The sequence below is a fragment of the Psittacula echo genome, assembly GCF_963264785.1.
Source record: "Psittacula echo genome assembly, chromosome: 6".
NCBI lineage: Eukaryota > Metazoa > Chordata > Aves > Psittaciformes > Psittacidae > Psittacula > Psittacula echo.
In genome coordinates, this window is record NC_137743.1 from 20561332 (window position 1) to 20584130 (window position 22799).

At 43.3% G+C, this 22799-nt stretch overlaps 1 protein-coding gene across 2 annotated transcripts in view; it reads left to right on the forward strand.

The window, feature by feature from the left end:
• The window catches only part of ARHGAP22 (Rho GTPase activating protein 22), a gene marked incomplete at both ends in the record, with an annotated part of 152540 nt that overhangs the window by 110919 nt on the left and 18822 nt on the right, over positions 1-22799 (forward strand). The window contains 2 exons of one of the 2 annotated variants that reach the window (XM_080620945.1): positions 238-414; positions 22490-22697. In XM_080620945.1, coding sequence (XP_080477071.1) covers positions 238-414; positions 22490-22697 — 385 coding nt within the window. The remainder of the gene's footprint in view (positions 1-237; positions 415-22489; positions 22698-22799) is intronic. The other variant, XM_080620946.1, reaches the window with a different exon arrangement.

Sequence of the window (22799 nt, forward strand, 5' to 3'; positions counted from 1 at the left end):
GACAAGCAGGTACAACATCCTCAGGTTCCCACACTGGAAAATACACATTTTTCACTTTCGCTTTAATCTTCTACCAACCTGTGCTTTGTGGGTGCTGCAGCACATGAGTAGGAATTGTGTGTAAAACTGCTCGTTTAAAACAATTTGATGATTTTGACCCAGGCTTTCGGTGGTTTTAAACACTGGTTGCTGTCTTCTGGACTAGATGTTAAAAGAGTTTCGTATTCTATCTTTCAGGTGGTGCAGGAGACCGGGAAAAGATGCCTGTCAATCATGAGGCTTTCCTGCTCATGGCTAATTCCCAGAATGAAATGGAAGATTGGGTGAAAGCCATCCGACGGGTTATATGGGCTCCATTTGGTGGAGGTATTGCAAATAGCTCACATGCACATAAATTAAAACATTTGCCTCAAGGTAAAACATATTCTTGTGATACTAGGATATGTGTAACACTTTAAAATCACTGAGATGCCTAGATAAGCTCTTGATTGTCTGAAGTGTTTTGCAGCAAGGGGATTGTATTGGGGTTTTTTGCCAGGCAATGAAAGGAAATGGGAACGGAGGGCACATTCAGGCTGTATAACTGCCTCAGAAATGGCTGGTGATAATAAGCATATCACTATTGTCAGCACTCAGTTTTTTACAGCTCATTATGAACTATTCTATGGACCTTTCTTATCCTTTAGGGACATAAAGGAGTGTACCTAGTTATCTCAGCTTTCTGCCACAAGGGCAGGTGACCATCTTTATCCTCTGTAGAGCCAGAGGCAGCAAATTTTTTCATCTGGCTAATGTAGGGCCCAGTTGAGAAGACAAAGCTTCCACTGGCTTCAGTTGGGTGTAGCCTGAGGAAGAACAGTAGGGTCAGGCTGAGTGAACACCTGTAGTGTTAGATAGTACAGCTGTTGACAATTCCTGTAGTCAAAATGTACAAAAAAAATCCAGACTCAGTGTTCATACTATACCACAATCTTCAAGTTGTTAAGTCAGTAGACTAGATAGGAGGTGTTTTTGTGGTTTAGCACAGAAGGGTTCATGGATGTTTTCTTCTGGGTATGCTATTGGTGACAGCAGCTACTGTCTTGGTACTGGACAATTGATGCTTTGAAGTCACTTGTGTGCTGCTCATGGAGTTCATTTAAATAGTGCTATCATCTGCAGATAGTGACATCGACCTCTTTTGAGAGGTAAAGATAAAAAAAAGTCAGATAAAGGTTAGGTGACACGATTACTTCTGTTGAAATGAAGTTACTAGTTTTCCTGGATCTAGGGAGGGGAAAAAGTGACCTTGGTGCATTTGAGGGAGGCTGAAATACCACAAGGTCACTAAGAAGACCCAGTGTTTGTTAGTAACTTGTATGTTGGTTGGTGTTTGCTGAGTTTTTTGGTTTAGGTTTGTTTTGGATCTTTTTTTTCTTTTAAAGCGATTCATGATTTTGAGTCTCTGATTTGGTTTGTCTGGAGGAGATACAATCTCTATTGATGACGTAATTGTTTCCTAGGTCCTTCTTTCACTTAGCAGAAAGTGTATGTACAAAACGCAGCTTGTACCTGACTCTGAGAGGTTGCATGTGATGCTTTTGTGCTGTGGGCAGAACAAGCTCTTTTCACTAGTAGAAAATGATCTACCATGATGTCTCCTCAAAAATTAGTATGTACTTGTTTTGCTTTCTTTCTGAAGTTGAGTCCACATTGAAAGATCTTTCAGACTCTGAGCTCAGTGCAGGGCCTTCTTGCACTCCATCAGAAGTCTTAGAATCTCAGAGTCAGTATTTCTGTGGCCATGTGTAGTGGACCTTATAGTATTTTACAGTTTTGCTGTGTGCATCAAATAAGCGAGGAAGAAGACATTCAGTCATGACAAATAGTACACATTCCCACAACAGCATCATTCTCTAGGGCATGATTTTGTCAGCACTGCTAGTATCAGTGCAAATTTGGCTTCCTTTTTGGTATTGTTCATGTTTTGTCAGTCTCTTGGAATAGTTCCAGAGTAAGCATCTTTTCTAAAGTATTAAAATACCAAATAATTAAAAATCTTAAGATTTTAAAAACAAAACCATGAGGGCAGCATGAAGGTAGGGATGGATTTCTTTTTTGATGTTTGCTTCTTTATAGGGACAGTGTTATCCTAACTAATCTGTTCTTTTTCTATACCTCTAAACTTCCCTGCAGCTGTCAGGTAATAATTTGGTTTGCCTTTAAACAGAAACTTACTCCTACATTTGATTCCAGGAACTGGCGTTTTGCAGGATACAAAAAAAATAGAATGGAATCGTGAGAATGAGGGAGCTGGGCAATGCAGGAGGGAACACAGCAGCACAGAGGGGGAATACAGCAGCTGCTGTTTGTTGCTGTTTTCACATACTGCAGTTTTGATCTGGTTCCATCAATGTCAGTGTAACGGCTGCTCCAGCTGTTGGTGAGAGCTGGCTTAAGTCCTGTAGAAGAGAAGCAATGGCATTTGCAGTGTTGGAAAGAACTGTGGTTGTATATTGATGTTTTTCCTCTGTCTGTGGGAAAATATCTACCTAATAACATGGGCACATCCTGGGTAGTCAGCCTGGCCTGTGCTTGCTGCCTTAATGCTCAAATTCATCAATCTAAAGCTAGTTTGGTTATGTCTGCTTTATAGTCCAAGCTGCATTAACAGATTCTTATTCTCTGGTTTCATTTCTTCTCTGAGCTGACTGAAGTGCTAACTTCTGTCAGGATTCATCTTTTCCCACCTTGCAACCACGTGCTCCCACATTTCATTCTGCTAGCGCTAGAGGTTATGCAGCTGTGCAGCAGGAAATTACCTGGCATTAAAAATAGAGGTGGCGGGGGGGAGGGAGATTAGTTTGGAGGATTAGTTTGGAGGTAGGTTGTCTCCCTGGCTCTGCTAACCATGCACTGCAGGACTAACTCCAACACAGTAAGGATAGTGGGGAGAGGTGGTGGAGTAAAGGAGAGATGATGGGGTGGAAGAGAGTATGCTTATTCATTCTGATTGCAACCCACACATTAATTGGCTCTATTCTGCTCTCGTGAGACCACACCTGCAGTACTGCATTCAGCTCTGGGGCCTCAAATGCAAGGACATGGACCTGCTCAAGGAAGTCTAGAGGAGGCCATAAAGATGATCAGTGTTCTGGAGAAGACAGGCTGAGAGAGCTGGGCTTGTTCAGCCTGGAGAAGGGAAGGCTCCAGGGAGACCTTATAGCAGCTTTCTAGTACCTAAAAGGGGCCTTAAAGAAATCTGGAGAGGGTCTTTTTACAAGGGTTTGCAGGGACAGTACAAGGGGGAATGAATTTAAACTGATAAAGGGGTGATTTAGATGAGATATTAGGAAAAAATTCTTCACTATGAGGGTGGTGATGTGCTGGCATAGGTTGCACAAAGAAGCTATGACTGCCCTATCTATGGAAGTGTTCAAAGCCAGGATGGACAGGGCTTTGAGCAGCCTGGTCTAGTGGAAAGTGTCTTTGCCCATGGCAAGGGGGGTTGGAACTCGATGAGCTTTAAGATCTCTTCCAACGCAAACCATTCTGTGATTCTATGAAACCATGGAGCTGTATCCTCAGTCTCTTTGCACTTCACAAAGTATTTATAGGAATATCAATAACTAGGAAATAGTTAAGGATTTCAAACCATTGCTTCCAAATGGTTTTATCCAGTTTGGGGAAATGATCAAACCTACTCTTCCTTCTGTCAGAATCAGAGCAGGACAATTTCTCTGAGTGAAATCCCAGCTTACCTCAAACGTGGGAGGACAGTAAACATAGCTGTCTCGGTGTTTTAATTGAATAATTTGAACTCTGCTGTGCTACCACCACTAATTTGGGAGCCAAGTCTTATCTATCGACACTTTTTAATATTTGAAGCTGAAGGGGTGAGGGAAGGAATTAAAAAGCAGGCTTCGTTATTAATATGTAAATATCCAGCCCTGGAGAAGGCTGATATGGTGTAAAAATGAATTTTGCCAAGATAAAAGGGGGGAGGCTTAGCCACACTTTAATCTTTCCTGATGTACTGAAAAAACATAAATCAAAAAGGTGAAGGGTATCTCCTTATGTGTTGATGTGGGCACATGAACTGTGTTTAAAGGTGAAGAGCAAAGGCTTCTCAAAATAAAACAGAAAACTCCCCAAAGCTGCTGAGGATCCCAAATTATTAACAGAAGACACATTCATGCTTAAAAGCCATATGGAATGTGTGCTTTGAAATACACTTCAAATGTGGCCTTAAAATAAAATCCTAGAGTTCCTAAGTCTTTTGAAGAAGAGCTGTCTTGTTTATGGGGAAAATCATTTCTAACAAGTTTTCCTGGGTTTCAGGCTCCTGAATTCTTGAGTCTAGTCCATCTCATTCAAGCAGATTTTGTAAACTGAGATTTGAGAGTACTCTGTATGCTTTGATTATGCTTTTAAGAGCAGATTTTTGCCACAGTGGCTTGGTAAAAGTGAGTTTTGGAAGACATTCTGACAGAGGGTGATTAAAACTCTTCCCCATGACCCTTCTCACCTCCATGATGAACAAATTTTGCCCTGAGTTTTCACCAGTGAAAGTTTATTTGAAAAGTCCCTACAGTCATGGTGTTCTGCAGCTGCTTTTTAATATGGAGTGCTTATAGCAGTGCCATAGTGCTAAATGCAAAGGGTTTGTGGGCATAAGCTTGAGTGAGAATGAGCCTGCCAGTGTCCTCTGAATGTGGATGCATTGAACATGTTTGGTGTAGCTGGGGGGAGAGGACATAATTTCTCACTCTCCCTGTACCGTGGAGCTGTACTTCTACTTTCCTTAAGGAAACTGCTTTCCATCTGTTCACCTGTCAGTTGGCACGCCTTCCTCATTTTTTACTTGCATCATAAGCAATAGTGTGTCTAAGACTGAATTATTTTGGCCATGAGGTAAAAAGCTGAGTCCTTTTGGTGTCTGAGTTGAAAACTGAGTGGCATAACTCTAACAGCCCAGCACGACCAGCACTGCATGGGGACAGAATCATTCTGTGTTAATCTTGCGCTATGCTTGTTTTGTTCTGTTTACATATTCTTTTTTGCCATGAGCAGTTCCTTGCTCCTTTGCCAGAAACGCATGTCACGGGTGCTTTCTTTCTCCATTACTTTATCCTAATTTCTCCTCCTCCTCATCCCAAGCTTTCATCACTCCTTGTGATGGAGGGGAGGTGAAGAATTTGAAAGGGATGTGCTTCCCTTAGGCAAACACAGGAAGTTTTACCCTGTGACAAAGTAATTGTGCTGCAAGAGTTCCACGAGTGGTTTCTCCATTCAGGAACATCCACTGTTGAACTGTCTGGCTCTAAAGAAGTGTCCACTGATGAAACCACTCTACACAGTATTAAGTCAAGTCCTCTTCTCCATTTATATAAAACATGATGTGTGGGTTCTTTCTTCTCTTGCCAGCAAAACAATGCACAGAATGTTTCTGCTGGCAGCCAGGGCCCTGTGCAGAGCATGTCTTGTATTAGGGGAGAGCTGCAAGCTAGGGGACATGTCTCTGAGGTGCAATTTAATACTTCGCTAAATGGTGATATGGGTACTGAAAGAATAGCTGTATATAAGCCTAATCAGGGATCCTGTTTTAGATGAGTAAATGCCTTTCAGGTAACATCTGCATGAGAGCAAAACATGAGTGTTTGGAAGGGTCAAATATTGGTATTAGTTGCATGTCCACTAGAATGCCAAACTGTTTAGGAGCTAACGTATGATGTTAAGTCTTGGGAATCTGAGGTTTTATTTCTCCACCTGTAAGATGAGGATTTTCCAGCAAGAGCATCATGAGCATAGAATCGTATCAGTGAATTTAAGACACTAAGATACCACAGTAATGAAGAAGAGGGAGATGGCTTCAGTTACCTGCCCAGTATGAAGGCAGGGAGGAGGTTTCTGCTCCATGTCTTGCCAGAGGGCCCCCCAGAGTGACAAACTCAAGTAGGATTCCTGATCAGGCTGAGAACAGCCCCTTCCCTTGGTGGCAGGGTGAGCTTCCCTTGTGCCAGACTCCCACAGATGTGTGGGGAGTGATGCTGGGTGTTTGTTGTGCCTGATAGAATCATAGAATAGTTAGAGTTGGAAAGGACCTTAAGATCATCTAGTTCCAACCCCCCTGCCATGGGCAGGGACACCTCACACTAAACCAGGTCACCCAAGGCTCTGTCCAACCTGGCCTTGAACACCGCCAAGGATGGAGCATTCACAGCCTCCCTGGGCAACCCATTCCAGTGCCTCACCACCCTCACAGTAAAGAACTTCCTCCTTATATCCAATCTAAACTTCCTCTGTTGAAGTTTTAACCCGTTACCCCTTGTTCTATCTCTACAGTCCCTGATGAATAGTCCATCCCCAGCATCCTTGTAGGCCCCCCTCAGATACTGGAAGGCTGCTATGAGGTCTCCACGCAGCCTTCTCTTCTTCAGCCCAAACAGCCCCAACTTTCTCAGCCTGTCTTCATATGGGAGGTGCTCCAGTCCCCTGATCGTCCTCGTGGCCCTCCTCTGGACTTGTTCCAACAGTTCCATGTCCTTTTTATGTTGAGGACACCAGAACTGCACACAATACTCCAAGTGAGGTCTCACGAGAGCAGAGGAGAGGGGCAGGATCACCTCCTTCCACCTGCTGGTCACACTTCTTTTGATGCAGCCCAGGATACGGTTGGCTTTCTGGGCTGCGAGCGCACACTGAAGCCGGCTCATGTTCATTTTTTCATCGACCAACACCCCCAAGTCCTTCTCCTCAGGGCTGCTCTGAATCTCTTCTCTGCCCAACCTGTAGCTGTGCCTGGGACTGCTCTGACCTAGGTGTAGGACTTTGCACTTGGCATGGTTAAACTTCATCAGGTTGGCATCAGCCCACCTCACAAGCGTGTCGAGGTCCCTCTGGATGGCATTCCTTCCCTCCAGTGTATCAACCGAACCACACAGCTTGGTGTCATCGGCAACCTTGCTGAGGGTGCACTCAATCCCACTGTCCATGTCAGCGACAAAGATGTTGAACAAGACCGGTCCCAACACCGATCCCTGAGGGACACCACTCATTACTGGTCTCCAGCCGGACATCGAGCCATTGACCACAACTCTTTGTGTGAGGCCATCCAGCCAGTTCTTTATCCACCAAGTGGTCCACTCATCAAATTGATGTCTCTCCAATTTAGAGACAAGGATGTCATGTGGGACAGTGTCAAATGCTTTGCACAAGTCCAGGTAGATGACGTCAACTGCTCTGCCCCTGTCCATCAGTTTCATAGCCCCATCATAGAAGGCCACCAAATTGGTCAGGCAGGATTTCCCCTTAGTGAAGCCATGCTGGCTGTCACCAACCACCTCCTTGTTTTTCATGTGCCTTAGCATGTCTTCCAGGAGAATCTGCTCCAAGATTTTGCCAGGCACAGAGGTGAGACTGACTGGTCTGTAATTCCCTGGGTCATCCATTTTCCCCTTCTTGAAAATGGGGGTTATATTTCCCTTTTTCCAGTCATCGGGAACTTCACCTGACTGCCATGATTTTTCAAATATATGTGCCATTATCTCTGCACAGAGATAGCTGGCACCTGATGTAGCTTATCAGTGTTTGCTCTTCAGTGTTGTCGCATGCTGGGAAATGGGACCGACCAAAGGAAGAGAAAGATGATGAGGTTTATGAGTTTAGATATGTGTCCAGGACTAGGGGATACACGAATCATCTGTGAGGAGATGCTGGTTAGCCTTACCCCAAGCAAAGGTATCACAAAGGGTAAATTTGTGGATACAGAAACTGAGACCCAAAGTAGAGTTAAAGTAAGTTGGAAGTGGATCTTGCTGCCAAAACTGCTTAAAACAGGGAGAGTTTTAAGATCTGTTTCTGAGATCTGATCAAATTATTCTTTTCTAAGTTATCTCTATCAGGTATATCTGGGGCTTCTATTACTGCTTTATGACCAATATCTATTGCCATCATGAAGTAGCCTTGAGGTAGTGAAAGGCTATTGCCCACATTTCTTTTGTAAAGGAGGAATCTGAGGTATTGAGCAAACAAGAAACTTGCCTGAGGTCACAATGACTGTCTGCGAAAGAACCATTCTGAAAGCATCCTTCAACAAGGCAAATAGAAGGATGTCAACTGTGGACCTCAGGAGAGCAAAGTTTGGCTTTCTTAGGGATACGCTTGAAAGAATTCTTAGTGATATGGTCCTGAAGAAAAGGGTCCAGAAGATCTTCTTTCAAGCATTCCTTACTCCAAGCTCAAGAACAGTCCTCCCCCATATTCAGGAAACCAAGCAAAAGTGGCAGAAGGCTTGCATGAATGAAAAGTAGCTCTTGGCAAAGTTCATACCTAAAAAAGGAAGCATACAAGAAGTGGGAGCTAAAGCCCTCCTGGAGTTGAATCTGGCGGAGGCTGTGAAGGGCAACAAGAAAGGCTTCTTCAGGCATATCAACAAAAACTCAAAGACCAGGGAAAATATGGACTCACTACTGAAAGAAGCAGGAGACCTGATGATCTTTGAACAGACATGGTGATAGGGGAGGTCCCTGAAGACTCCTGTATTCAAGGGCAGGAAGGAGGACCTAGGGAAATACATGTTGGTCAGCCTCACCTCTGTTGCTGGGAAAGTGACGAAGTAAACAAACCCAGAAATCATTTCCAAACATATGAAAGTGAAAAAGGTGACTGGGAGTAGTCAGCATGGATTTATGAAGGGGGAGCCATGTTTGGCCAACATGATAGCTTTTTACAATGAAGTGGTGAATGAGGGAACAGCAGTGATTATTGTTTGCCTTGACTTTAGCAAGGCTTTTAGCACTGTCTCCTGTAATACTCTCATTTAAAAATTCATAAAGTACAGATTAGATAAATAGACATTAAGGTGTATTGAAACCTGGCTAAACTGCTGCTTTCAAATTATTGTGATCAGCAGCCCAAAGTCTATCTGAAGGCCAGTCATTAGTGGTACACGCTGGGGGCTGATACTGGGGTGAGTACTGTTTAACAACTTCATTAATGGCCTGGATAATGGGACACAGTACACCCTCAGTGAGCTTGCAGATGATATAGGGAGGAATGGTTGGTGCATCAGGCGGTTGTACCATCATTCAGAGGGGCCTTAATGGCTGGAGAAATGAGTGGACAGAAACCCCATGAAGTTCAACAAAGAGGAGGGCAAAGTCCTGTATCTGGGGATGGATAAACATAAGCAACCTTGTTCATCCGTGCAGGTCTCCTGCCACCTTGCTTGGGTTCCTGCACATGGTGGGGAGGATTGTTCTTGAGCTTCAAGGAGGTAATGCTTGAAATGAAATCTCCTGAGCCCCTCTTCTCTCCCAGAACATACTGGGAGATGACCAGATGGAAAGCAGCTTTGCAGAGAAGCACCTGGGATGCTGTTGGACAACAAGTTGAGTGTGAGCCAGCAATGCACGCTTGTGGCAAAGAATGCCAACAGATTCCTGGGCTGCATTGGAAAGAGCATTGCCAGCAGGTTGAGGGAGGTAAGCCTTCCCCTCAGTACTTTTATGAGACCACATCTGGAGTACTTTGCCCAGTTCTTGGCTCCTCAGGACAAGAAGGACATCGCCTTACTGGAGTGATTCCAGAAAAAGCCCACTAAGATGATTAAAGGATTGTGGCAAGTGAAATACCAAGAGAAGCTGAGAAGTCTGGGATTGTTTAGCCTGGAGAAGTTTCAGAGTGGATCTTATCAGTGTTGTGTAAATACTTGATGGAATGGTGTAAAACTAATGCATGTCAAGGGCAAAAGGTATTCCTTACTAACTTTTGAAGATCCTACCTTTAGAAGTCAGATGGCTGTTCTAATTCCACATGAAATTCCTAACCTTCATGTCAATTGCATATATTTTATCTTTAAAGCTGCTGGCTAAAGGCTTTAAGTGACATCCATTACCATTGCCCAAGCTTTTCTGGGCTCTGAGTGGAAACCATGCAGTAGCCTGGTCATGGCAGAGCAGAAATGGGGTATTTTCAGAATATTGTGTCACTATATTGTCGGAGGGGCAAGTCACCTGCTGCTGCTTTTAAAAACCCGAGGCAGCAGCACAAGTTCTGCACTGCAATGCCGTATCTCTAGTTGTCATTAACCAGTTTAGTTCCAGTGGCTTCTGAGTGATGATGCAGTTTGGCATCAAATGAATGAATTTGTATCACTTTGTTAGCATGGACAGTCCTGGGCACCAAAGAACAGCCATCCAGAGCTGGAGAATGACAGGCAGCTGAGCTAGAATCTTTCTCGGTGCCCCTGCTCAACTAGACAGCAAATACAGAAAAAACACAAGTAGAGATTACTTCTGTTACATTTGCAAGTGAGCAGGGTAAAGCTTCTCATGGGATTTGCTTGATGGAAATGCTCATTTTATAAAATGAAATGTCACATGCGAATGTCTCCATTCCAATGAAACTTGTGATAGGGATGGTTTTTCAAGTTCAGAGTAGAATTTTTAATACAAGCTCTGTCCTAGATGAATCTTGTATTCTAGAGGTTGTATAAGCAATTGAGATGGAAAATCTACCCAACTTAAGCACTTTCCTCAAAAAATGACTTTGAAAAGGGTCTTGGAATAGAGAAGATTTCAGGAAAGTCTGATGGATAAAATTGCATATGTATGGGGGATTTGAACAGTGCACAAACATGGGGTTTGAACCAATAGAAAAAGTGTTTAATGCAGTGCACAATTAAATTACGAAACTCAGTGCCACAAGGTCTGGAAACAAAAATAATAAATGGATTCAAAATAGAATTAGATGGCTTCATAGAAGATAAGGTCACCTGGGATACCAAAGAACAAGTTCTGGAGGGAGTCATTAGTGTCCTAAAGCTTGTATTGCTAAGAGTAATCCACCTTTAGATGAAATATGGTGGAGCTTGGATTTGCTTTGATAGCAGATTGTTTTCCCGTTCTCTTCAGCTAGCAGTGCTATGGAGAAATAATAGTGGCTGTGGGTTTGTTACATTGTTGGTGGCTACTGCCTGTAGGACATAGTCTGAGCAGTGCCACCTCCTGCACTGGTGGTTTCTCAGTGAGACCATTCTTGTAATCATTAGATTCATGCTTGATGTTTGAAAGCTGACAGTCTTTAAAACACTGATGGTTCTTACTGCATGTCCTGGCAGTGTGTGATTAATGGGACAAACATGTTCCTGTGGTGTTTCTCAGCTTGCAGGCAAGTATTTAATTTCTCTGTTTTAGTCCTTTGATGAATGTTGTGAGGATATGTGCTTAATGAAGGGGACTGGTAGCCTGCTCCTTGCAAGTTGCAGTTTTAACCATTTAGGAGCTAAAAACAAAGAAATTCACTCTGTTTCTCTTTTCTTAGGTCTTTTCTGAATGTTAACCTTCCACCCCCCACAGTTGCTCCATCATCACGTAATCAGTCTTGCAGTTTCCCCTTTCTGCCTTCAGAGTTGCAGGTCAGTGAAGGGAACTTTCAGCCCTTAATCTTTTCTAGAAGGCTAGCTGATTTACTGAGATGTTTTATCCATTTTTACAAATTGGAGCTAAATGCCATCTTTTCTCCAAGCACAAGAAGTCAGGTTCAGTTTTTGCTAGAAGTTAGATCCCCAACCGTATGCTTGGCTAATGACGGTATAAGTTATGTTTCATATAGATTGAGGATTTTAGTTGTATAGTGGAGGCTGAAGGTAAATTGGTTAACAGATTTTCATCAATGAATGAGTTTGAGGAAGCAACAAAGTGAAACCATGTACAATTTACCTGCTAGTGAGTTTTACTGTTGCAGGTTACAGACTGACAGAGGTATTTATGATGAAGTTTGATTTAGATAAGCATCCATGTGTTCTATGTTGTTCCCATCTGCTTCTCAGTGACTGATTGTGCATAGGTTATCAGCCTCTTGGGCTTGGGATATGGGAAGACTTGGGGGCATGTTTGGTTTTCTAAATGGATAAAAGGGCTGGTCTTCTAAATTTTGGTTGTGAATCTAGATCACAGACGCTGTCAGGTTTCAGGATGGCCAGAAATCCTGAAAGTTACTTGTTTTATTCCGTACCTGAGATGAGGATCAGCAACAGCTTTCGGACTCCATGATCCTTGCATTTGAACCCACAGCCGGAATTCTCATCCTTCTCTGGAGATGAGATACTGGTGGCAACAATTATACTATGTCATAATTCTTTTTTAGTTACTAACATCCAGAATTTTTGTAAAGCTTTTCTGTGCAGTGGGGGCATCAATATGTAGCACACTGGAAAGAGAGGATCTGCTGGTCAGATGCTTTCTACAGACATATAGCTTCAGTTCAGTCTATGGAAGCTATCTATTATATGAAGACAGGCATATGCAAGAGTAAATAAAAAGTTCTGTTAAAGATGTTCTTATGTTGTGGGAAGAAAGAAGTTTTCCAGGGCACATTTGTCCAGATCACTGCTTGCTAAAAGCCATTTTTTATTGCTCTTGATGTTTTGTTCTTTAAATGCTTTCTGCCTTTGTTTAGAGAGAAATAGACCAATAAACACAGGCATTTGGCTCTGCATTCAGAATGCTGTGGTTAAGTGATGTTTAAGTCTGTTTGTCATCTTTTTTCTGTGAACAAACAGTTAGAATCTTATTTTAAAGCATAAAGGGGTCAGAGTCCATGGCAGGATAATTTAGAGTGCTGCTCAGTCAGTTCCTTTCCTGACGTATTTTAGACAGATGGGAAGACACCTCATATAGGTAGAATCTACTGTGATAGAAGGATGAACATGGATGTTTGCTAACCTTTTAACCTAGGGTGAACTCTTTATCAGTTAGAACTTCTTTATCAGCAGGAGCCTGTTTATTCTCAAAAGATTTAATCTTACCAGTAAAGGTTGAGACCCGAGCCCAGAGCAGGGTAGGGGTGTGGGGACATCATTTTATTCAGAGAAGGATCTGTCCAAACTGTTTAGAGAGGTAGGAATCTGGAAGGGAAATTTTTTATACAAGGGACATACTGTTGAAGTCTTCCCTGCTGGGTTCAGCCCTTGTGAGTTATCAACTGTAGCCACTTCACTGCCAGCTTTCAATAAATACAAGAGATGTTCGTGTGCCCATGTTTGCCTGGGTTAAAAAATGAGTCTGTACAAGGCTCAGTTTACTTTATAATAGGGGAACTTCATCTCCGATTTGAACTTGGATACAGGTCTCTTTCTGTACAAATGGTTGAGGCAGTTTCCTAGATCTGAGCTCTCTCAGACAGGTCTGCTTGAATATACCTGTATATTAGCTAATACTCTATGTAAGCCAGTGTCTAAAAATACCTATACCCTGTGGGCACTTGCTAGAGCTGTGCAAGCCAACAAGCTTGCTCACAATCAGAGATGAGGAGGAATATTTTCCGAGTTCATGTGGGTTCACCATTCTTGTCTCTTGCAACCAGATTCAAGACTGAATTTGACCTGAGTTAGATGCCAAGCCTGAGACATGCCTACATTTTCAGAGGTGGTGTGAGCTGTAGTGAACTTCCCAGCCAGTCTCAAAGCTTGTAGTGACATGTACAGGCAGGGTGCTTTCTCCCTGTTCTGGTACCTGCAGCAATGTAACTGGTGGTACTAGCTCATGAGAGCTTTCTTCATACAAAGACACCAGGAAAGAAAATGCCTCCAGCTCCCCAGCAGAAAGTTCATGAGATATTTACTTGCTAAACTGTTTTATAATCCTAAATTCTTTAGAAAATAAGAACCACCCTGCAGTAAACTTCTCTACAGCTAAATAAATTCACATCAATATGGAAAGTGGGAGTTCAATCTCCTTCTCTCCCCTTCTTTCCCCGGCACATGTATATGTGGAGCTCTCCAGGTGAAAATTTTGATTGTAGTTTATATGCAATATGGCCCACTCTCTGGATTTTATTACTCTTCTTGCAGTATCAAGTATACTTCTGAAGTCTGCAGCCCCTGCAATCCAGTGATTATGTGTGAATCTTGGATTTCATTTTTGAGAAATGTGGTTAACAGAGAAAGTGGGATTCAACTGTGACCTAGAAATTCAAAACACAGAAGTCAAATACATACATATGTATATATATATACACACACACATATATGTGTTGATTTTTATTTGTCTCATCGTATTCTGTGATCTAAGTCACAATTTTTTAATGCAACACTTTGAAAGGGGTTGAGAATTGTTTCATATAAGGAGAGAGGTGGTAACTGTGGAGTGCGTAGATATGAAGCACAATGTTGCATTCTTCTCACAGGACACCTATAGCTGCAGAGCTACCATGTGCAGGGAACCATACGGAAGCAGCTGCCATTTTATGCTTTAGTTGTGATGCTTATGTGAGCAAGCATGTGCTCCTTCTGCTTCTTATTCTCACCAGGGAGCTGTTCTCTTTGGAGAAGAGCTTACATTATCTTCATAATCTCTCATACAACTTGCAGTATTATAAGCTATGCTGAAGTCTAACCATGCTTTGAGTCATGCTGTGTCCTTGGCCACAGAGAAGCTGTGAATTTCATGGGTTAATTATACTTTGGGCATAAAAATATCCATGTTAAACAACACTACTTTCTATGTCATTGGATACCTCCTTGTTCCTGTGTTTTGAGAGTTGGAAAACAGAAATGGAGAAGTGAATGGAAGAATAAAAGTCTGCATTTGCTATCTCCTGGGCTCCCATCTCAAACTTTGAGTCCCAGGCTCCATAACGTTATTAGCAGATGTGACACATTTTGAGGGATAGTTCCAGAAAATAGTGCTGAAAATCCTGATGGTGTCTCAGCTGTTCAGAAGAGGATTGGTCCTGCTCACTGCTTAGCACTATGGGCAGTCTCTCCCTAACCTGCAGCCTGCTCTGTTCAGCACAAAGGAAGAGAGATTAAATAGAAGGGTGAAGAATACCCAGGATCTCATTTATATCTTTTGTTTAAGGATCTCTATCACTTTCCAATATTCATTAGTGGGCTTTAAACACTGTCTAGTGTATTGTCTGGGCTTCTGGTGTCCAGTTGTGCAATACCTTGCTACACAAGGTATACCGTGAATGGTTAAGGAATACCTTGCTGCCTTGCTATTTAAGAACTGAAGCTTTTGATCTTGGTACTGCCTTCCCCTGTAATAAGAGACAGTAATTTCTTCAGGAGGTTCTGATTAATACAGAGAATGTAGAGGCAGAGTTTGACCTCGGGTTTCCCAAGTTGTGAGACAACACTCTCACAAAGTATCTTCTTTGACCTGTGTGTTCAATCTGAACCACAGTATAACTAAGAAGGTGGTGGGCCGCTATGTTCAGATAAGTGTGGTCTATCAGTGGAGACCACAGATATGGTTTTTTATAAAAGAAGTAGAGGAGCAGCTGCACACAAGGATAATACACTGTTTTTTTCCTGCAGAGGGAGACGAAGTTAGCCAGACATAATAAAATTCCCTAGAAGCTTTGGGCAAAAGTTTTGGATGATGGCTGCTGCAGATCTGCAGTCACATGAGTACATTTTGTAAATAGGATAGGGCTGACCTTTATATAACTGCATGGGCCACTGTGTGATAAGCGTTTTTCCTAACTATAGGCTTCTTATCCTGAGAGCAGGAGTCAAGGGGGTAAATGTTTTCCTGCAAGTAAGTCCTGGGGATTGATTCACATGTAGTTCCTTTCCTTACCAGTTACTCAGCTGAGCTATTCATCATCAGGCAACTTCTCTGTAAAGGGCTAAAGCAGAGGCTGTAAGCACAAAAAAACTGCACAGCTCAAAGACTGTAATTTCTCCTAAGCTGCATAAAACTTTCTAACATGTCCCAGAGCTCTGGAGATATTCTGAGTACACCAAGGCTGAGGTGGGGGGAAGTTCCCCTCTAAAACGAGGTTTCTGCTTCTGGTGCTTTGCAAGGAGATCTGAGGCCAGACCAGGGCACCAGGTTGCCTGCAGCACAACTGGCATTGCCTGTATCAGGAAGGGATCCAGAGTGTGGCATGCAGACAGCAACTGTTGCTCAGCTTTTCCAGCTATCTAGAATAGATCTGACAAGCAATTAGAGCATGAATATATTACAGAGCCGATGGGGGATGCCTTTGTTAAAACTTGTGACCCATACTTAGCTGCTGTTTACATTGGCGGCCGCTTCGAGGGTGGGCAAGACCCTACCTGCCTGTCTTTCTCTTCTCTCCTTCCCCGTGTGGAGGGAGCCGGGGAGCTCTGCATCTCATTGGATATTTCAAATGCTTTCTGCACAAGTCATAATTAATGCCGAGTTGCAGAGCTAAGACCAGATGTGCTGCCGAGATTATCTCCCAGGGCAGATCGGCTGCTCTCTGCTCTGTAGCGCTGGGTGAATGGAAAGCTGCCAGTGCTGGGACTCAGAATGTGTCTGATGCCTGAAGTCAGGACTTTCTTTCTCTGCCGCTCCTGCTGTCTGACACTGCCTGGTTTCTGCTTGAAGCTCAGCGCCTGTCATGTAGCGGAGTGCTGCACAAGAACAAGAGGTATGAGATGATTTTCCTGAGTTCAGATTTGTTACGGTTTTCTTTTCCTAGAGGAAATGCAGATATTTGAGTTCATCCTCAGACAGAAGCTAAGAATCTTGAAAAGGAGCTGGCTTTACAAAGAGGGAAAGAGTGGGAAGCTCCCAGTCTATGGCCAAAAATACTACTGGATGCCAAGCTAGCATTTGAAAATAGTTTTGCGGAGTTCTGTTTGCTTTTACATTGAATATTTAAATGGGTGTATGTGGATGAGAGCAATTATCTCCTAGTATATGGAGACTGCTGTTTGGGGGAAATGGGGTCAGAAGGCACCAAGTTCTACCACAGACCCATTTGTGTGACCTTGGGAAAGTTACTCCATCAGTTTCTCTTGATTCCTACTTATCTGTCACTTCCTTTCTTTCCCTCCATTCTTGCACGCTTTGTATGGCTGGATTGTTTAGTTGTTAGGGACTATCTTTTCTTAGGCACGTACAGCTCCTAACATGAACTCCTTTTTCAGTTGCTGATGCAGTAATTCACAGTAATAGTGTGGGCTTGGGTGGGCTAGAGGAGGGGAAACAAGAGTTAGAGGTTTGTGTGTGTTTTGTGTTGTGGAAGCGTATGCATTTCTGAATGTCTGCCCACGATTTTTTCCTCAATGCTTTCATGTGTGAGAGGGACAGATAAATGGGAGCATAAGCACTAATGTGGGAAGGTAAACGTAGATGCTTACCTGTGCAGGTGAGCACGTACGCAATCTTCACATCCATAAACTGCCTGTCTGTGATGCACCACATGCCTCACAGACATGCATGCGCGGGTGTATATACTGCTGTATAGCAGCATCCAGGTGTGTGCCTGACTATCTTCCCACACATCTTTTAACGTGTGTGTACTAAGCTGTACATACAGCTGACGTAGGTGTGCCTGGACTTTTCCCACTTTAAGCACGTACAGAGGAGTCCTCAGTCCTCCCCATAAAGAAAAGTCTACTCAAGAGCTGACTTTATTATCTCTGTCTTTACTTTGGTTGAAATCAGAGCTCTGATGAGGAAAAATGAACAGGGAGCATATATTTTCCTGCCCACTGCATGTCTGGACAGCATAGCTGAATATATAGGCTTTGTATGCCTGGAGCTGGTGGGTGAGCTATTCAGGCCAGGACAGAGAGCCTGTCTGTGTCTTAGTCAGTACATCATTCCTGGCTTGCTTTTTCCACAAAGAGCCACCTAAATCTTGAAAGAACAGAGACAGCTTGTTGGAATAGAGGAAAGAAATTCTGTAGCTCTGCTAGCCTCTTTTTTTAGTATCTCTTGAATCTTTCTTAGATTAAGGCTGTAGTCCCAGGCATGCTGGGGTTTTTTGTTGGCTTTTTTTTTCTGCTTTGAAACCAAACAAAAGGGCCCAGCTATAGATAGAGATATGACAAGGAAAGTTAACCCTTGGGTTGCTAGTAGCTTTTGGCTTTATTACCAGCCTAGCTCTCTCTGAGAGTGTGACTGGATGGCACTGGCTCCCCTTCTTCTGAATGAAGAGAAAGATTTTAATGTCTTCCAGAAGGATCATGGAATGGAGTGAAGTGCTGCCAAGTTCAATCTAAGCTGCAGGCCCTGGTGATTAAAAACAGGCCTGTGCCTTGGCGAGCCGGGGGATGAGGCTGTGTGTGACTGGCTGCAGATTTAGCTTTTCCTTGCAAGGCAGGGCAGTCCCTGTCCAGCCCAGAGATGCTGTCATATGCTGGTAGTTTCAGGCATGTTTTACTACATCAGTTCTACAAACCCTCTTGAGACCTAGCTGAAGTGAGATGAATTTTGCAGAGCTAGCAGGACACTGTCTCCCCAGTCTGCCCTTGTTTAGCCCTGGGAGACTGAAGTAGGTGCATCTGCTATGTCTCTTGCCAGCTTAGCTGTGAAAGTCCTGGCGGTAATTTTCCTGAGGGTAGACTTCACCAAGGCTCCCCAGCAGAAGTCCAGATGAAAGATTTCCGCAAGTGTGGAGCTGTCAGCAGCTCAAATTTGCCTTTGACAGTCCCTTTCCAGCCCCACTCCAAAGATAGCTCTTAGCTTACTCCTTCTCTGAACCCTATCACTAATTTCCTTTTCTAAGCCATGGACAAGCTCTGCAGCCACTGCACAGATGAACGATTTCTCCTAAGCAAACTTTCTGGCCCCACTGTAGCTGCAGCTCTGATTTCTCCCTCTAAACTCCAACCCTAATGCTCTGATTGCCAAAAGACTTGGCCTGAGAGTGGTATTTCTTCTGGGTAGCAGCAGCTGAGGGAATCCTTGTCTATGGCTCAGCAAAAAAAATATGAGGGCTAGGATAAAGGAAAAGCATAGAGCTGTGGTGTAATTCAGGCTGCAAAGGGAAAGTTGCAGTTGCCAACAGACTTGGCTTGGGTGAAAAATTGTCCGTATGAAGCTTTGTCTACTTTTCCCTAGCTTTGGCTGGTCTGTGGTCAGCAGCATGCTGTAATGCATGCACATTTTCTGTGCAATGTTTGGTGACCTTTTATAGTGCTTCTTTGGAAAATTAGGGATAAGGGTTGAGGGAAAGAGAAAACATAGATCTGCAATTGGAGTTGGGCTGGAGTGGAGCTGCCAAACCAAGGCAGGAGGCAGCCAAGAGAACTGGGCTGGGAGAAGTCTTTCAGCCTGGCCATGGCTACAGGGTTTTTTCTTCCCCTCAGCAGAAAATGACCCATGAGAGCTGTGTGATCTCTCCTGCACAGGACTTCAGCACCCACTCTCACACCTGAAGAAACCCAAGATTGTGCCAGCTCCTTTCACTCATCATATGATAGGTAGATCAGCTTCATCCTCAGTTGTGTCAGTCTTGGTTTCATGGCTGTTTTTTCTTGTTACCCATTTGAAATGGTGTGAAGGGAGGTGAGTAATATCGCAGTAGAAAAATATTACAGTGTCTTTGCTTCTTCCAAAGATTGCTGTCTCCATCCACGAGATGTTGCCAGCCTTCATACCTGAGAAGGGAAAAAGACAAGGTTCCCAGCATCTGTCTCTCTAGCAGACACCCATAGTAATGTTAATCCCGTGCTTGTGAAAGGTCCATCTGCTGCTCCTTCTGAATCTCAAAATAGGTCACCCTTCTGGTCACCCTTCTATCTCTGTTATCTGTCACATTCCTTAACCTCTTTGTCAATGGTCTATGGCTGCAGTCCACTTGTTACCATGAGGTCACTGGAGAGTTGATTATACCTACAGAAAGCTACTGCTGCTGTGATTCAAGCTGTCTGGGAAGGCAAGGACTGATGTTGCCTGAAATGCATCAGAGCATATTGCTGACAACAGACCAGCCAAGTCGAGGGAAAAATAGACAAAACTTCATAATACAAGTGGACATTATGCATGCAATTGTTCTGTGTGTGCTTCTGATGTGTGTGTCTGATACTATCATTGTCCTTGCTCTAACTTCAGTCTAGAACAGCAGAACATGAGCTTCTGGGAAAACATTATCTCTGTGCTCTGTATTTGGGGAATGCAGAGCATTTACCTCTTTCCCGGAGCCTTCTGTATACATGCCTTTTAGGAAACAGAGCTGTGATTCAACAAGTAGAGAACTGGGAAAACAGGGCTGCTATCCTGTAATTCTCGTGACATCTGCCGCAGCCTGACCTCCCTAAACCTGTATGTCTTTTTACCATGTATAACTTTAAAGAAATAGATGGGTTTGGTTGGAGGAAGTTCTTTGTCTGTAAGGTGCACAGCTTGATGTCTGACCCAAGCTTGCTACAACTAATGCTGTAGGACCTTGATTTGCCTTGACCTGTGGCCCAGGATCAAACATGCAGAGGAAGAGAGAGAAATGGTCGCTAGCAGAATAGCATGAGGGAGGTTATAGAGGATGCATGTTCCTGGATCATTCCTGTGTATATTTATTATGATATGCAATGTTGAGAGTTACTCCCCAATGAGCAGGTTCAGCAGAGAGGCTGAGAGATGAACAGGCCATGGAGATTTCACTTTTTCAGCTATGATCCGGATTTGGAAGTTGTCTGAGAAACTGGGCTTAAAGGGTTGGTCTTTCATGGCTCCCTAGCCTCTGTAAGTGCCCTGGAAACTCTTGGACAATGCTGAACCCCACCTACCGAACACTTCTGCTGTGCCCCATCGTGACAGCAGGGATTACATTATGAGGTTACAAAGCAACCTGTGCAAAAGCAGGAAGAGATTCCCTGTCCTAGAACGTGACTTCAGGGACACCCTGAAGTGAAAATTCAAAGAGATCAGAAAAGAGAACTAGTAAAACATTTACTCTTTAAGAAAACCAATATTTACAGTGATAAAGATAAGTCACTCCCATGCTCCAGGGCATGCCCTCTTGCCAGAATAAGGAGGGAATTTCCTTCAAGACTCTTCTTGGCCCTCCAGCTCTGATACTGTAATGCAGTTGTTTAGGCTGGAGTGTAAGGAAGGTTTCTGTCTTCTAATGTATAACAAACTGGCAGGGAAAAGAAATGGGACTTTAGAATCTTTCTTACATGTTTCATTCAAGAAGCTGAAACTGACAGTGAAAGGTTTGCTTCCCTGAGGACTCAGGAGGGATGGACTGAATATAGAAAACAGGTATGGTTTGACACGATATCTCCCGTGAAGGACAGTGAATGGTGGTTAGGAAACTTCCTGCCAGGAATTATTCTCCCGTGAATATAGCACTAAAATAAAAATAGAAAATGTGGTTATTATAAGGAGAGTAAGTAGAGCCTTAAGAAAGGACTAAATCCCCTGGCCTGGTGTAAGCACATGCATGCATCCATTAAACACTGCTTCTGGCTATTGGTTGTGAACATAGTATAACTCCAGTATTGCATGTTGCTTTGGCTATTGGTTGTGAACATAGTATAACTCCAGTATTGCATGTTGCTTTGGCTATTGGTTGTGAACATAGTATAACTCCAGTATTGCATGTTGCTTTATTTTTCCCTCAGACCTGCAGGATTGAGTGCTGAATGTATGATCTAAACCTCCTTGATATCAGTGGAAAACCTTCTGTTGCTTTGAGAAATCTTTGAATAGAATATCTTATCTGCTATGGTCTGGTCTCATTTGAAATTAAATAGATTCTGGGATTCTCTAATTTACTGAATTCTTATTATCAAAATATGATTAACTTGGACGCTATCCTCCCTGACTCTACCACACGTTATAGGATGCTAGAATTAGGGTTTTACGACACAGCTCAGTGGCTGTCCCTTTAGATGGAGCAGTCTCCTAGTGGCAGGGATTAGACTAAAACCTTTGGGTCTTACATCCTGAGCCCCTTCTATGTTGCTGAAAAGATCTGGTGCCAATAGTGGTATTCAGCAGCTAGTATTGACCAGGAACTCCAGTGTCCCCAAAGAGGAAGACAGTGTTTCATACTTGATGATATATGTCTGCAGTAGATCTGACTTAGAATCACCTATGCTAGTCTGTTTTTAGAGTACCTGCTGCTTCTGATATTTTCAAGGTGCAGGAAGTACAGCACCATGTTTTAGTAGGAATTTTGCATGCATTTTACTCTTTTTTAATTTTTATTTGGAATTTTAATTAAAGGAAAATAAATTGAAATGCAAAGCTTGCAGGATGGTGGGGGATTTTCACTATAACTAGTTTTAATGTTGACAACTGTATTCTGTCGTGTTATCAGTCCCCTGCTAGTGGGATTGCTACCTGTTGGGCTGCACAGCTGCAAACTGTTGAATGGCAACTGAGGTGGGTACCTGCAGAAAGGATTTGGGTCTCATAATGTTAGTGTGGCATTTGTTTTGGTGTTCTTGGGACAGAAGATGCAATGGAAGCATAACTACTTAATCCAGATTTAGCACTGCTGCATATTATATACATTATACATAAACATAATATTAACCCCACCTTTCTTTCATACAGTGAGATATAAACTGACTTAGGGCAGAGAATAGTCTGAAGCACTCTTAAGCAGGAAAAAGCCCCACTCAGCATGTAATTCTTGGTTTTAAAAATACTGTTTAAAAGTCTGCTAGAAACTGGACCTTCGCGCGGATTCACCCCCTCCATGTGAGTTTCCCTCACTGTATGCCCTGATCCATAGCTCAAGAAGAGTTTAAGCTGACACACAGATGTGTCTTGCTCTCTTTTGGCAGGGATCTTTGGACAGCGATTGGAGGACACTGTACAGTACGAGAAGAAGTATGGTCAGCGCTTGGCCCCACTGCTGGTGGAACAGTGTGTGGATTTTATTCGAGAGCGAGGTCTTACAGAAGAGGGGCTCTTTCGGATGCCCGGCCAAGCCAACCTTGTCAAAGATCTGCAGGATTCTTTTGACTGTGGAGAGAAGCCCCTTTTTGACAGGTGAGTTGACATCACCAAATTCAGGCTGGTTTATCCGTGGCATATAAAATCTAGCAAGAATGGCCTTGCAGTGGCTATTCTAGTTTACATGTTCTTTCCATG